A 16,972-nucleotide genomic window follows, 5' to 3' on the forward strand; every position below is an offset into this window, starting at 1 on the left:
AAAATAAAAAATAAAAAAATCCTTCCAGTAGCACCTTAGAGACCAACTTAGTCCAGGTGCTACTGGAAGGATTTTTTTTTAATTTTTTTTTTATTCTTTTTACTGTGGCAGACCAACACAGCTACCTATCTGTAACTGGTTTAATCCAGCGGGCAAAGCAAGTATTGTTCAAGGGTTAATGAGCTCCCATAAAGAACTTTGAGGTGTCCTGTTTTTGTGTAGTTGGAAACTGTTCCTGGAATAGACACACCCATTGCTGCTGTTCCTGCCTCTATTACAAGTTTGCTTACTGGAATTGTTGCTGGTAAGTTGGGCTGGGGAAAGGAGCTGGTCCGCCCCCTTTTGGAGTCTCTGGTGAATGTGTTTGCAGGCTCCTGAGCAAAGTTTCTGATCCTACCACTGTTTGCTTCAAAACATGTTATTCTCCACCCTTTCCCTGTTATTTAAAGCAGGGATTCCTCCCCCCCCCCAGGCCCAGTTTGACTCGCCTGGGGATTGCATCAGGCTATTGTTGCCAAAGTGGTACCCTTCTGGGATACAGGGCTGTTTTCTTGCCTGGTCCTGTTTATTTTTATTCTCTCCCTGTGCTCTGCAGCCTGGCTTTGGGGAGGTCAGGGTTGTCCTCTGAGAGTAGCAAGGGATGCTGTACAGAGTTTTATGTGTCTGCTTTGCCGGGGTGCTGAACAGCCACTGACTGAAGGAGACTGCGAAGGTTATGCCATGACTCAGGTGCTAGCTGAGCTCTTGGCTGGGTCAGCAAATAAACCCAGCCTCTGCCAGGTGCAGCTGCAACCTTTCCATCATGCATGCCCCTTTGCCTCCAGAGATGGGGCTGATGCAGCGATTGGTTGCCAGTGATTAGTGGGGACCTTGCTGATAAAGGAGCATGGGAGATACTAGTGAGTACGGTTAGCAGGGCTGGATGCTGCTCTGAGAAATTCATCATGATTGATTATTGGCTTCATTGAAGTCCTGGAGGTGATTTCTTTACACTAGGATAGGGCCAGTTTTCTAGGTCAGGCATGCTGAGAGAGCTGCAGTCAGAGCTATCATTTGGTTTGCAAGGCTTCGTGTGCCAGCTTGGTGCTCTGCAGCTTGGGCTTGTTTACTTATTTATTATTTCAGTTTGTATCCCTTCCCCCTTCCCCCTTCGTCAAGTGTTGATGTCAGGGCAGGTCACAGAATAAATTTCACAAAACAGTAAAATCGCATAAAACAGGGAAAGCATTGAATGAAAGCATCATGCAACAATGCAGAAAGCAACCCCTTTACAGCTGGCAAATTGATTCAATCCCCAACAAAGGTTTGAGCGAACATATACTTTTTTACCTGGTGCTGAAAAATAAGCAACAATGATCACACTACAAGGGGAAGGGAATTTCACTGCTGAAGTGCTACCATCTCACCTGACAAAACATCCTTTCCCCTCTATCTAGAATGGCATGAGGACTTAAAATGGGGATAAAAGTAGTAGTAGTAGTAGTAGTAGTAGTAGTAGTAGAAGAGGCATGCGGACTTAAAATGGGGATAAAAGTAGTAGTAGTAGTAGTAGTAGTAGTAGTAGTAGAGGCATGAGGACTTAAAATGGGGATAAAAGTAGTAGTAGCAGTAGTAGTAGTAGTAGTAATAATAATAATAATAATAATAATAATAATAATAATAATTGTATACCACCCTTCATCTGTAGATCTCAGGGTGGTTCACAACATAAAAATACAATATAAAAACACACCAATATAAAAACAAACCAAGAATCCCTCCCACAGCATATTTAAAAGGGCACCAGATGTTAATCAGCCCGAGGCCTGGTTGAAGAGGAACCTTTTCACCTGGCACCTAAAAGTGTATAATGAAGGAGCCAGCTGAAGCTCTCTGGGAAGAACATTTGACAAATGGGGAGCCACTGCAGAAAAGGAGCTTGTGCTGCCGCCCTCAACCTCTTGTGGAGGAGGCCCACAAAGAAGGGCCTCAGTTGGGCACCTGCTTATATGGATAGGTTCATATGAAGAGAGACGATCCTTGAGGTATTTTGGTCCTGAGCCATGTTAGCATCACTCCCAGTGTGCTAGGGTGCATTGGCTCTTCTTTTGACCTTCACACATTTAGTGCAGATGTTTGAAGAGAGTTTCTGTGTGTGTTTGGTTGAGAACACCCAGAAACCTTCTTTAGACCCCACACTCAACATTGTCACTGTAGGCTCAGGTGGTCCTGTCAATGGGGTGTGGGGGGGTCACCTGCCCAATGGCATTATGACTGGGCATATACTAATATTGCAATCTCCACTAACTTCTTTGTTCACATAAGGCAGGACTTTATGCTTTAAACTGTTTTATGAACTGTATTATTATGTAGCTGTTTGGGTATGCTGTGAATGCAGACTCTGAAATAACGTTGCAGAAGTACGAAAGGCTTTTGTGAATAACCTCTGCAGAAATACCTAATGTTTACTTGCGTTCATCTGAACACAGCCATAATAGCGTATGAACTGTTTACATCTATTCTGAGGTCTGAATATAATGTTTACATGCACTGGAGAAACTGGGTGACAAATCACTTGTAACACAGCACTTACCATGGCTTGGAACTATGAAAGGGCTTGAGGAAGTTGGGCAGATAGTAGTCTAGTACATGAGTTCCCTTTGGCAAGGTAGATAGAGCCATGAAGAGGAGATTAATTGAAATAGATTTTAGAACATCAGAATCTGAGAGCAATCAACTGGAAGACTCATTAGCTAAGGTGGATTGATGGGAGCAAGAAGCTTATATTGAGAATATTATCTGATTGGAGGTCAGCTTTTAGCCAATTCTTATCACCTGGTTGAGGAGCATATTTTATGAGTGCTCAATTTATTCTTGCAGAACTCTTTATGTGTGGGGTTAGATCTTTGTGCTGTGTGCTGCTTGAGACTATGATTTGTGGCTAATCATGACAATCTGAATTTGAAGATCTTAATGCTGACTGTTTTTCCTCCACCTCTCTCGCAGGACTGCCCACAGATCCTTCCTTCTACCCAGATATATATCCCTGTGGGTGTGGTGAAGCCCATCACTTTGACTGCCAAAAACCTGCCACAGCCACAGTCTGGACAGCGCAATTACGAGTGCATCTTCCATATCCCTGGAACATCCCAGCGTGTCACTGCCCTGCGCTTTAACAGCACCAGCATCCAGTGCCAGAACACTTCAGTGAGTCTTTGGAATATAGTTATCTTTTGAGAAGGCTGCTTTGGGGAAACGCAGCAGCAATTCCCTGTTTGCCTCTTATACATGTTTGGCCTCAACTGTGCATGTCTCTGAGATCACATGTTACCCTCTCTGCACAAAAGGCGTCCATTCTGGGTCTTCCCCTCCCATCACACAGCTCCTTTGGTGAAATGACACCCCAGTCGTTCCCGTTGTTTCGTGCTGCTTCCTTGCTTTATTGGAATGTACGAAGTGTGTGTTCATGGCGCTCCTGTGGCCTTGGAAGCAGTCCTGATCCTCTTTCTGCCATGGTGTTTATCCGCTTTCCTTTTTTTCTGTTTCTCTTTCTCTTCAGCTGTGTGAAAATGTTCTGTGCAGGATCAACATCCCCTCCTTCCTCCGCTGCTCTGCCAAAGCTACCCAAGGGGACTCTGCTATGTTTTATGAGCATTTCCAAAGAAATTTGCTTATGAAAGCCAGAGAAAGCTGCCTAGGCCTGAGCCAGCTTTGCTTGTGTCCCAGAGGAACTCCCATCCTTCTCTCTACTCTCCCACACTTGGGCTGATCCAACTTTGCAAACAGAATTTAGTCAATTCTGATTTATATCTGGCATTGTACACCTTCCCACATCCTCAAAACACTTTCCCAGATTGTGTTTCTCTCTCCCCCACCCCCAATTTCTGCTCCTCTGCTTATTCTGTTTTGCTTAATTCAGTCGATGCCACCCATCCCCTCATGAGTTGGTGCAATCCCTAGCCTGGATTCTCTGTAACAATACTAGATCTGTTTCCTCAGCTGGTCAATCTATAGTAGGTTGACAATCAGAATCTGTTTTAAAATGTTTCTGTCTACTACTTACAGAGCTCTGGCTATGTAATTCTGCCTTGCAACCATAGCCTCTCCAAAGGCCAGAAGTGGCTGATGGGATGAGGCATTGCTGTAGAGTTTCCTTTCCCAGACTGGTGTCTCTGCACCTCACCGGGACAGTGTGGGGTTGGGGCTGGATGCGTGGTAGCACCGGTGAATATGCTGTATTGGCTCCAGTGGTTCCCTCTGACCTTGCCACCACTCTGGTGCTGCACCGTCAGGTAAACTGCAATCCTGGTGTCAGGAGGTTGGCTCCATGGCACTACCTGGCTACTCCTGCCAGATTAACTTCCCCACTGATAACCTCTTCCACTTTATCATAGCCACTGTGTTGAGAGGGGGAGTTTGTTTCTCACTGCAGTCAAGCCAGATCAGTGATCTTACCTGATAAACCTCAAGACACGTTCCACATGCCTTACATTAATGGATGAATTATTTGCACGGCACTCTTAACATTAAAGACTAGCAGGTCTAAAGTCTCCATAGTCCTTTCATCTGCAGAGGCATGCCAACGCTGACCCGCTGAGCTGTCTTCCAACCTCCACTCATTTGCATAAGAGTAGCCCCTCCTCCTCCAGCTTCCAATTTAATCCCTTTAAACATTTCTTTTCTATCACTTGCACTGTGAAAGCTCATTTGCAGCCTGGTGTGAGCAGCATTCCATAAACTTCTGCCCTTAAGCAACATGAGTGACATTGCAGAGTTACGGAAGAGCTAATGCTTGCTTGAAAAGGGCCTTTCCTCCCTCCCATTCGTGCCAGGATTCTCTTGGCGCAAACCAAGGTTGAGAGATCTTGGAGAGCACCATTTCCCTGTTAAGCTCTGGCAACAACCCTTTGCAAGTATTGGGTGGGGGAGAGGAGAACTCTAGCAGGAAGATTCTTTAGGAATATTAGTTCATATTTAGTTCCACATTATCTGATGTTGCCTCTGATGGAGAAACAGTGCAATTTGGAACAGTGGAGACTCAATGGTTCAGTAGAAGGTAGAATCCAAAATGTTGGCTGGCTTTTTTTTTATAATGCAATTATGTATCCAGGAAGCTCAGGCAAAGCAGTAGGAAACAGAAGGACAAGAAAAATCAAATGATGAAATGAATGCTAAACTAGAAGCAGGGGGGAAATAAACAATCGGCTAGTAAGTTTTGGAGGCAATAGCTTTGGATTTGAAGAAGTACTAGTGACTCAAAATATTTTTCTCTCCTCCATGCCACCCTTGCACCTGTTGAATTGCACTCTTAGATCCCCAAAATTATCATGCGTCACTCTTGATTCTGCTTTCTGCACTTATATAGGCAACATACGAATTAGGCCTGAGGAAACTCACATAGTCTGTCTTGGGAAAGCTTAAGCTAAGGCAAAAGAAAGTTTGAAAACCACAGGACTAAGCCGGGGTACACTAATAGCCTTAAATTGCTGGAATCAGAATGAAGGAAACATCCATGATGGATGAAATGGAGGATGCTTGTAAGGGCAGACTGCCCCTTGCCCAATGACAATGAGTCTGTAGAGGCTGGTTGATCATCCTTCTTTACAACACAGCTTTTGCCACTCCCAATCGCCAGCTTGGAGAGGATTCTTCAGAGGTCAACTGAGCAGCCATTTGCACAGCAGGAGACCAGTTACACAAAATACCTTCTTTGCCATCTGAGTGCTGTTACTGAAACATATACGCAGCCTAATCACATCTAGCTTGCAGTACTTGAAATGGTCTTGATTAGGGGGTGGGAGAATCTGCTCCCAGGCAGTGTAAATGCTTCAGAGGAGCCATTTTTATCTGCTTCAGGAGAAAGCAAATGGGAAGGAAGGGGATTTCTGGCCTATTTCGAGAGTAGGAGACAGCTGCAAGTATATCTTGTTTCATATCAGCTGCACTTCACCACTGGAAACTCAAGCATGAGTCTTTGAATTGTCTCACAAATATTTATTTTATTTTGTGTGCATGTGCACACAACTGCATTCATGCTGTCCTTTAGTTAATATACTATTGGGATGGTTAACAACTGGTAAAAACAATTCCAGTAACAAAACAGTATATCTTAACAACCTGATTAAAACAGTGGAGACAGTAAAAACATGCAAGCATTACAGAGAAAGGGGGAAGTCATACCACTGCATCATGCAGCTGTTTTATTTGACTCCTAGGTGTGGCACTATTAAATTTGTTGGGGTTTCTTTGGTGAGAAAAATAAGTACACAATTAAAAGGTAACATTTTATATTGAATTCACAAGACATATTGCAACTTTTTAGCACCCCTCATTTTGGGAATTAGAAAGTTGCAAAATTCAACATGTCCTGATGCCCCACAGTCATCAGCCTTCTTGATTTTGCTCAGCTTGCTAATATTAGAATGATAATGTGATATATTCCTTACAGGGATTGGGCTTTATGCACATAAGTAGATAGAAATTTATCACTTGAGAATTAATTCTAAATATGCTCCACTGATACTTACTGTACACTATCTTGTCCACTTTGCAGCTTTGTACTGTTGCTTCCTTTTTCTCCTCTCTCTCTCTCTTACTCTGCTTCCGCCTTCTTGCCCTTTTTTATTCAAATTTTTTAAAGGAACATTTTTTTCATATTTTGAAAACAGAGAGAGAGAGAGAAAGAAAGAAAGAAAGAAAGAAAGAAAGAAAGAGAAAATACACTAACCTGTAGCTAATCCCATATTCCCTCCCTGCACTATTCAAGATCCTAGATAAGATTACAAGTAAACCTGTACGTCTTTCTTCATCTCTTCCTTATATTAGCCCATTTCCACCATGCTTTTGAAATTAAGATTCCAAAGCTGAATCCTGTTAGTACTGAGTATCCTCCTTCTCATTATATTTACCAGGACGTGAGCACTCAGGGTCAGGGTCTCCCTCTCCAAATCTCTTCTTTAAACCCTCCCATTTCACTTCAGCACACAATTGAGCTTAGTTCTCTCTAAGGAGATTTGGGATGCTGTGTACTGAAGGACACTGTTTAACAATAAACGCTATGGTTGAACAGCAGCAGAAGCGCTGGCTTAATGGGTCTTGAAGGTTGTATCTGAAATGCAGCCTGTGGGAGAGGAATCCTGTATCTATAGCAACACAAAACCTGAATGAAGGGAGGGTGCATTCTCATCTATAAGCGGGAGATTGGATCGGGATTAGAAGGCCAGGAGGTAACTTGAATTCTGTCAATGCCATAACTATTCGATTGACAAAAAGATGCCAAAGAAAGCAGTGCCTTGGAGCATTACCAGAATAGTTCCGTACTCCCATCCAATGGCTTACTGTAGATTTTGCTTAAAGCGCATCATTATAGCTATTGAACCATTATATAAGGAACAGTGGAGTCACCCTTAGCAGCATAGAGGTGCCTCCATAGAAAAATTGGCCTAGAGGTGCTTGCTGTGTGGACAGACAAGAAGCAATTCTGTGCCATGTTGTTAACAATGGAAACAGCCAAAGAGAGGTCTTAAAGAATAAAATGCAGCTTTTGCAATGCAAATGGGTGTCTGCATTGGAATTAGAATCCAGATCAAGGGGGGAAGAATCCAAGAAACGTTAGGGCACTGAGGACAAATCACACTGCCCGTGATTGTGTGCAGAAATAGCCACAGGTATTCCTGTGACTGCAGTTGCTGCAATAACAGCAGCCATTGTTTTTATTTGTTTACTTATTTTAAGAATTTATATGCTGCCTCCCAGAACGTAAAGTTTTCCCAAGGCAAAATACAATCAGATTAAATGCATGTTTTAATCTAAAACACACATTGCTAAAAGACTGGTGGTTGCCTAATGCTAATGTTTCTGCTCACCTGTAGAGTTTGTGGAGTATGAGAACTGACCTTAAGACCTGCAGAAATGGAAGGGACTTGAGAATGCTATTAATCACTTAAGTTCCATGAATTTCAATAGTATTTGGAACTATACCCCATGTGTCTCAACTTTTAGAAGAGGATCTTACCACTGCAGCTGCACTGCCTGCAACATTCGGTTTTTATTTGTGCATCTATTTAATTTACAAGCACCCGGATTTAGCTTCTACATTATCAAAATCTCTCTATGTATGCAGAATGCAATACCAATATATTTTTGTAACATTTTTTCAGCTGCTTAACATACTAATGTTCCCCATTTCAAAATCCCCCTTTTCATCTTTATTTTCTTTCTAGCTATTGGGTACTGGAAATTGTAGATTTCAGTGACATCAATATCTGAACTCCATTTTTACACTCAGTTACCATTCTAGAACTCTCTTTCTAATTCAAGAATCTGTTCACACCTAGAAGGGACACAAGTGTTCTTAACATTTAAAGGCAACTAGCCAGGCAGTTTTAAAGGCTTCATGTTCACACTTTTCCAAAATTTTCTCTATTCTCTTGCTTTCCCCCCCACTCCATCTGGTTTCATTGTATTGCTTCACACTTTGCAAAGTTGGTTAACTTTGCAAGGTGACATGAAACTTAGAAAACAGCCTTTTGTTTGTACCCTATGTTTCTACTTTATGTTAACAAAAGCAGGACAGATTTTTATCAGGCGCATCTTTGTGTATGCTTGCGAATGTAGCGTGGGCTGCAGCCCTTTGAGTCAAGACTATACAGTTATGGAAGTCTCGGATGGAGTTCACCACCACAATTTGTGGGGGAAACTAGCTAGCTTAGATTACTATTTAAAAAAGCATTTGTCTACTGACTGTTAGCTGTCAGACATATTTCTCCAACCTTGATGCCCTCCAGATGTTTTGTACTATAACAGACACCATCCCTGGGCACTGGCCATGCTGACTAGTTGGAGTTCTCCAACATCTGGCGTGTACCAAGCTGAGGATGACTGTTCTAGGGCTTTAAAGCTCCAAACCCAGCACAGTGCAGCCTGGCAACCAGTTCAACTAGTACAAAATCAGTGTTACATGCTCCATCTGCCCTATCCTCATCAACATGTGGGCTCTGCCCAAGTTAAAGTTTTCCAGCTGTATTCCGTTTAACCTGTATGTCACTAGTGCATGGATCACTAGGGTAGCAGCTTCAGCTAACAAGTCACTCCTAACAGTGCCTCTAGCTGTGCTTCCACAGACAGAATCCTATGAAGACCCCCAAGATGTGAATTTCATCCTTCAGGGGAAGTGCAATCCTGTCCAAGGCTAGTTGTAAGCCTCCCCCCAGATCTACCAGTTTCCTCACCTGCAGCACCTCCATCTTGTCTAGATTAAGCTTCAAGCTTCTTCTCATTTATCCCCAAGCCACCTCTTGAGCAGCAGCTGAAGAGTTTCACAACCTACTGGGACGAGCAGCTGGAAGTGAGAGGCAGAGCAGCGTGCCACCTGCATATTGGTGGCACCTCACCTCAAGCCTCCAAGTGACCTCTTGCAGAAGTGATGTGTAGTTTTTTTAAAACAAACAAACAAACAAACATGGCAGACAGAACGGAACCTCGTAAGCCAAAGGACGTTTGGCTGTAACAGAGGCCTCCCAGCATCATCTTCTGGGTCGACTCTTCAGGAAATTCTCCTGTAACACTGTGCCCCCAACCCTGAAAATATCACTTAGAGGAATTCCAGTGCTTCCCCAAGCATTCTGGTATCAATATTTCCTTGCTGTGTGAGTGTGATCCCTGCCCCCTTGTCAGCCAGTGCTTCCATTATGACTGAGACCCCTTAAACTGCAGTTTCATTGCTACTGTAAACATCTGTTGAACAGTGCCCAGACATCTCCATGACAAATGATACCTACTCTCCTGGCTCCATTTTGTGACATTCTAAAACTAGATTGATTGATTGTTTCATTGATGTAGAGGTTAAGAATTCTGCTATTGTGGCAAATACAGGGAGTGGGGGGTGGGGGGACGACAACATCAGCAAGGCCAAACTATCATTCTGCAGCAGCCCCTCCACCTCACAGCAAGGCTACCGGTTACCCCCACCCCACCCTTCATTACAGGAATGGGGTAAAACACTTAAACTGATATGTCCTAGCATGGGTATAGCCTTGGAGGGAAAGTTGCTGTTTGCCAGAAATGTATTTATTTATTTTTATTTTATATCCCTCCTTTATCCCAGAGCAGGACCCAGTGCAGTTCACAGCATGTATTAAAACAATTTAATTAAATGGCTATGCCTATTACAAGCAGCCCTATTAAAAGCAACACTGAAAACTATTAAATAGCGGAACGACAGAAGAGAAAAAGAAAATGTACACCACCCCTCTCAGAAGATCCGTTTGTGGCCAAAGGCCTGTCTGGACAAAAGACATATTTGCCTGTCTGGCGAAAGGAAAGTGGAGAGACAGCCAGGGTGGGCTGGTGTCACTATCAGGGAGTAGACACTGAGAACGCCCCCCTCTCGTGACCTCACCAAATGTGTCTTTAGAGGTGGAGGAATCCATAGAAAGGCCTCCCCAGAGGATCTCAAAAGCCCCCATAGGATCTTTCTTCTTCTCTTAATATGCCTAAGTTATTTTGTTTTGCTGGAGGAACTGGTGGCATGCTTAGTCAGAGGGGTGTGCTTGGGTTCTCTTGTCCTTTTAGTGCTTCACAAGGTATAAAAGCAAGGCACCCAAGAGATTATGACATACATTTTTTATTTATGCATTTAAAAATGCAAACCGCACCTTTTAACCTATAAACAAGCAAGGTTCTCAAGGGTGGTTACAACCATTAAAACACAATAAAGGTAATTTTAAAACATACTAAAATATACTGTGTAGCTAAAAAAAAAACAAAAAACCCTAGAACTTCCATTCTTCACAGCAGCCAAGCATTTTACATCCCAGAGGCCTATGAATATAAAATAATATATATTAAATATACAAGTATAAATTAAACATCCAATAAATATTCAATTAAAAACTTCGCTTCTGTTCATTTTGGACCTGAGTCTAAGGGATCTCATTATGGCTGCATAAAAACCCGAGGCTCTAAAAATGCTGAACTTGGGAGATGTATAGTTTTAGAATTAGGCAAATTTATAAGGGAGGGAGGCTGAGTTACAGGCGGCGATGGAGAAACATAAATGCTAGGCAGGGAGAGAGCAGATGTAAAATCAAAGCAGATGTCAAGCCCTGGTGTGTGTGTGTGTATTTGTGCACATGTACACACACACATACACACACTGGTATTTTACTGGGCCTTGAGTACATTTACAGAGCCCCATAAATCATATACACAAGGCCCTTTTATGAGCACTGCACACCTACAGTGGTGTGTGTGTGTGTGTTTTGTATTAGCCAGGCACAGAGAGGGAAATAGCACTGGATCTTACAAATCCAGAAACATTGGTGGAGGGGAGAGCCTCTCCCTCCCTCTCTCTCTCTCTCTCTCTCTCTCTCCCTCTCTCCAAGCAGCACCGACATTTATCTTTCCTGCAGCAGTGTTTAAAGTGAAAGGGGAGTATCAGGAGAGTTTGATAGGATCCAATTAAATTCTAGCAGATAAAATAATGATGAATTGCAGTTGAGCCCCGGCGAGACATGATGCACATTACTGCCCTCCCTATAGTGCTGGGAAGGCATTGAGGTCATCAACTATAGAAAAATAGGACACAGTTGCAACTGTACTATTCGTGCAGAAAACGGCCTAGGGAAATGAAGTTGGAAGCTGATTGTGTGAGTATATACGTTCAAGGTGGATGTTCCTACTGTAACATGGTTGCTTATATGAGATTAGCGGACAGGCCGTATTCCTTGTTGAGAGCCTTTCTCTTTAGCCATTGCATACACTCTGGATATAGGACTGACAAAAAATAAACAAAAATATTAGATACGTAATTTCTTACTGTGATGGAGAGCATTTTTACAGTTTTATACTTCTCTGAATGAATGAAATAAAAGTTCAGAATAGGTCCACTAAGCAAGTGTTGATAAAATCATCCATTGAATTGCTGAGATTTCTTACCTTTTTCAAATCCCTCCTTGGTGCAGTTGGGTGTGTGTTTAACCTAAACTAGTCTTGCTAGACTTCCCCTATTAGAATAAATAAATAAAATACATTGAAGGGACGATTGTTAGTCAGGAATAGCATGCATTACTTAAGAGTGTGAGAATCGGGAATGAGGATGGAAATGGATAAAAACATTTCATTTCATTTGGGGTGGACCGAAACTTTCTCTAGCCTGTTTCCAAAACCATCCATCTGACTTTTGTTTCAAGTGTTTTTGATACTTTGGTGGAACATGGTAAAGAGAAAACTCATCAGAAAACAATCTGAAAAACTCCAAATAAAGTATCCTGGCCGGATATAGGCAAATCCCTTCATTTGAGTTTAAATCTGGACTGATTTGGAGCCTTGTGGAGACAACACTGTAAAAGTGTAGCATCTTTCAAGGAATTCGCTGTTTGAACATGAGGTGATTATTTCATACTACAGACATTTGGAGGGCGGGAGGCCTAGTATAAAGATCATGGGCATCTTAGCTTTCACATTGAAGAAACAGGGCCTAGCCTGCCTGAAAGAAAACGTGTATGCCATGAGCATCTTATCCCCCCCCCCCCCATTATGTTCCTCTGTAATGGATCTTTTGCACTGGATTCTGATGCTCTTCCTCCTTTCCTTCCCCTGCCTTTGTTTCCATATCTATACCATGTCTCTGGGTGTCCTTCTGCATCCATCTGTTTGCTTGCTTATCATGCTGTGTGCCCATCTGTGTAAGTTTCTGTCCACCTGCATATGTGTGTTCCTCTGATTTTTAAAGACAGATCAGTTGTTTTGAGTATTTGGTGTAGACTTTGGAAACAAGGAACATTTGTGGTAGACTTGCAACAGGTGATGGATTTCTCAGTCAAGAACTGAGTCAAAATTATGTCAAAGGATGGAAGCAGGCAGGCAGCTAGTATCCACTTTGGTCTGCTCATAATTAAGGACGCCCAGGATAGGCTAAGAAGTTTGTAGGGACGTTAAATAATGTTGATGATGAGGATGATGATGATGATGATGAGGATAATTTATTATTTATACCACGCCCATCTGGGCTTCCCCAGCCACTCTGGGCGGCTTCCAACAGAACATTAAAATGCAATAATCTATTAAACATTAAAAACTTCCCTAAACAGGGCTGCCTTCAGATGTCTTCTAAAAGTCTGGTACAGTGGTACCTCGGGTTAAGAACTTACGTAATTCGTTCTGGAGGTCTGTTCTTAATCTGAAACTGTTCTTAACCTGAAGCACCACTTTAGCTAATGGGACCTCCCGCTGCTGCTGCACCACCAGAGCACAATTTCTGTTCTTATCCTGAAGCAAAGTTCTTAACCTGAAGCGTTATTTCTGGGTTAGCAGAGTCTGTAACCTGAAGCATCTGTCACGAAAGCTCATACCAAGAACAAACTTAGTTGGTCTCTAAGGTGCTACTGGAAGGAATTTTTTTTTTTAATTTTGTTTTGACAATGGCAGACCAGCACGGCTACCTACCTGTAACTGAGGTACCACTGTAGTTGTTTTTCTCTTTGACATCTGGTGGGAGGGCGTTCCACAGGGCGGGTGCCACTACCAAGAAGGCCCTCTGCCTGGTTCCCTGATGTGCCTGAGTCCTTGGGTTCATTGAATTTTGATGCCACATAAAGTTCTTTTTGCTACTGGAAGTGAAATTGGCAGAGTGCCACCCAGGGGCGTAATGTTTTGTCAGCCTCTTACTGTGTATAGCCACATGGGAAGTTTGCATGACACATGGTTTTTGGATCTTGATGAAGGGTGGGGTGGGGAGACAGAGCAGCTCAGTTTCTAACGACTCTTTCATTCTTTGTTGGATCCCACCTTCTGACCAGTGTGAGCCAATGCCATGTTTCACAGGGAAGAAGAGTTTTGACACCCCTCGGGGTGTGAAGAATACTAGACATTCCCGGGGCGGGAGGAAAGGAAGCTGGGCCATCTCGGGTATAAAGCATTGCTTGGGATCTCCTATCTTTCTTTCAGACATCCTAACCTTTCTCCTGTTGTTGTTGTTGTTGTTCAGTCGTTCAGTCGTGTCCGACTCTTCGTGACCCCATGGACCAGAGCACGCCAGGCACGCCTATCCTTCACTGCCTCTCGCAGTTTGGCCAAACTCATGTTAGTAGCTTCGAGAACACTGTCCAACCATCTCATCCTCTGTCGTCCCCTTCTCCTTGTGCCCTCCATCTTTCCCAACATCAGGGTCTTTTCTAGGGAGTCTTCTCTTCTCCTAGAGAGCTGAATAACTGATAGGAACCACATGCTAGCTTCTCTCAGAGAAAATAGAGGGGCAGGAGACAGATTTTTCTGCACAAAGGTTTCCAAACAGACCAGGCTGTGATGCCATTGCTGAAAGTTGGCTTGTGAACCCTGGCTTGTTTGGAAGCCATTGACTGTAGTTTCCCACCTTGCATGAAACAGGAAATGAAGGTTAGCTGCAGCCTCCTGGATTGTTTCCTCACATGGGTGAAAGGACGACCAATGCAGGGTCCAGAGGGGGTTCGTGCAGGTTCATGGAACTCATGCATATCCTCACTTGCTAAACCAGGATCTGATTGTCCAAAGATGGCCATTGATTAATTTTAATCTTACTGTATTGTATTAATATGTCACCAGCTTTTTGGAGGTTGCTTTAAAATTTTGTAAGCCACTGTAAAATCTTGAATGAAGATCAGAGGGGACCAGAGCTCAGTGGTAGAACAGATGTTTTGTACACAGAAGGACCCACATTTAGTTTCTGGCATCTTCAGTTAATATAGGACCGTTTAATCCATTTAGTCCAGTTTGATCTACTCTGACTAGCAGCAGCTCTCCAAAGCCTCAAGCAGGGATCTTCCACGTAATCTGCTAGTAAATCAGAGATGCCAAGGGACCGAATCTTCTCAAATTTGCATGCAAATATATGCTTTATGTGGCCCAAATTTGGTCCTGCCTCAAATTTGCCTGACCATTGCACACTTTGGGCCATTTCAGCAATTTAATGAAGAGAAAAACAATGCCAAGAAAGTTATTTGAGATATTTCTCCCCCCCACCCCCCGTTTAATTCATTTTAGCAGATGAAAATAAGAGAAGCCACTACTATATGATTACCCAGCCTTCTTCAGGCCGCTTCTTGGAAACCCATTTTATATAAAATAATTGCACTGAAGGTGGCTTGTCCTGCTTTTACACCTGATTCTTTCAGTTGAGGCAAAATGGCCTGTTGTCACAGAGCAGAAATCCAGGCACATCTCAGTGTTCGTTGTGACAAAGGCCTGTGTTTGGATCGCTCGCTTTGCCTATATTGTTATTGTTGTTCCAACTCCCTCGTGTGTAAAATGAGGATTATAAAATAGATTTGCTTCTCACATTCTCCAATGAAGGCTGCGAGAGGGCAGGTGGGAGTGTTGATTAGTTACTGTGTAAATTTCTGTGGTGCATAATTGCAGAGTGTTGTAATCTAAATATATGTATTACGGAAAGTAAATACAAATCCTGTTTGAGCTTTCAAGGCATGCACAGGATCCATCTGGGTATCTGTCAACAACAAATAAATACAGCTTAAATGAAAATAATTGGAGTGCAGCCAAGTCTTGAGGTCAGGGATCTGTAGCAATCACGACTGGCAAATCAGCAAGATAAGTGCAGGAGCTTTTGTTGTAGGAGAATGGCACAGAGCGTCAAACTCAGGCTAGGGTGGTTAAATGCTCTTCTTCTTGGTGCTTTCCAAAGATGCACTCTATGAATACGACACCTCTCTACCCCCACCCTGCCCGCTTAAGGCACTTGCCACCAGATGCAATTTATGAGTGTTTGGATTATTCATATCTTCCAGTTGATTCCCTTTAGATCCTGATTTTGATGATATGTTTAGTAAATTCTTCAAGAAGAAACAGGACAGAAGGCTGACACTTGGGTTGGACCAGACCCTTGTTATATATTGTAGAACATTTACAATCTGGGTTGTTAAGTAAAGGGAACAAGTGACACACACACACACACACACACCCCTTTCAGTCTCAATACATATTAGCATGAGGATTCTTACCTGCGTCAACAATTATGGCCACAATACTATGGGGTGTATATTTTGCATATACTTTGAATAAAGGGTGAGATTTTCTGCATGTGTCTTTAAGGGGGTTAAAAATACTGTATCAAATGGCATAGAAAATAAAAACAAAGTAAAAGCAGGAGTAAGTGTTTGGCTTTGTCTGTGTAACTCGAGCATGTGGTGTCAGACTCCTGGCCAAAGCTCAAGCTTGTTGGCTGCTTTCTGCTCTGTCTCCTCCAAAACACCCACCTTCCCTGGCTTCCCCTCTGGCTCTTGGGATGCATGTCGGGCTCCCTTCCTTTACACAGTGTTAGGAAATCCAGGAATAGTTCAGGCTGTTGTTGGCAAGACCCAAAATCTGGCTTGTTCTTCCTCCGGTTGAGTCATGGAGAGACTGGCAACTGTGAAGGCAGACAGATTCCTAGTTCTTTTGCGCGCCCCAGATGTGCCCCTCTCTCCTTTTTTCTGTCCATGTAAGAATTGAAAGAGACAAGTTACCGTAATCTCTTTTAGCATGTTCTTTAATGTGCACAAACATGGTGGGTGTGTTTTAAGCAAGCCACTTGTCTTCTTTGCAATGACTAGGGCTTAGTTCTCCAAAACAGCAGATGAGATGGTACATCCTATGGTATATTGAGACAGCAGGTAACTGACTCCCCTTCCACACTGCACACAGAAAATGAGAGGTCAGGATTCCACCCTAGCTTTAGTTTTCTGTGCATAAGATATCAGATTTCTTCTCCAGTACAATCTACAGGATGTAACTGAGCTTCCTCTTTCTACCCCTGCAATGGCTTGCTTTAATGGTGTTGTTTACAAGGCAGTTAGAAGTAGAACACTATCAGGAAATGTTTCCAGAGTTCTAGATAAGTGGGACTCTTGAACTAGTTGTAGCAACATTGTGCTATCTGGGTTCTGATGTTCCACAGTCTTTGGCAGAACAATGAGAGTGAGATCTGGATTTTGAAGATTGTTGTGGGTTCAACTCTCTCACA

General features: G+C 43.0%; 1 protein-coding gene across 1 annotated transcript in view; it reads left to right on the forward strand.

Moving 5' to 3' along the window:
- Positions 1-16,972, forward strand: part of PLXNA1 (plexin A1) — a 283,818-nt gene that overhangs the window by 191,341 nt on the left and 75,505 nt on the right. The window contains 1 exon segment of the mRNA XM_033141063.1: positions 2,986-3,186. Coding sequence (XP_032996954.1) covers positions 2,986-3,186 — 201 coding nt within the window.

Source organism: Lacerta agilis, chromosome 2 (genome assembly GCF_009819535.1).
Source record: "Lacerta agilis isolate rLacAgi1 chromosome 2, rLacAgi1.pri, whole genome shotgun sequence".
NCBI classification, from domain to species: Eukaryota; Metazoa; Chordata; class Lepidosauria; order Squamata; family Lacertidae; genus Lacerta; species Lacerta agilis.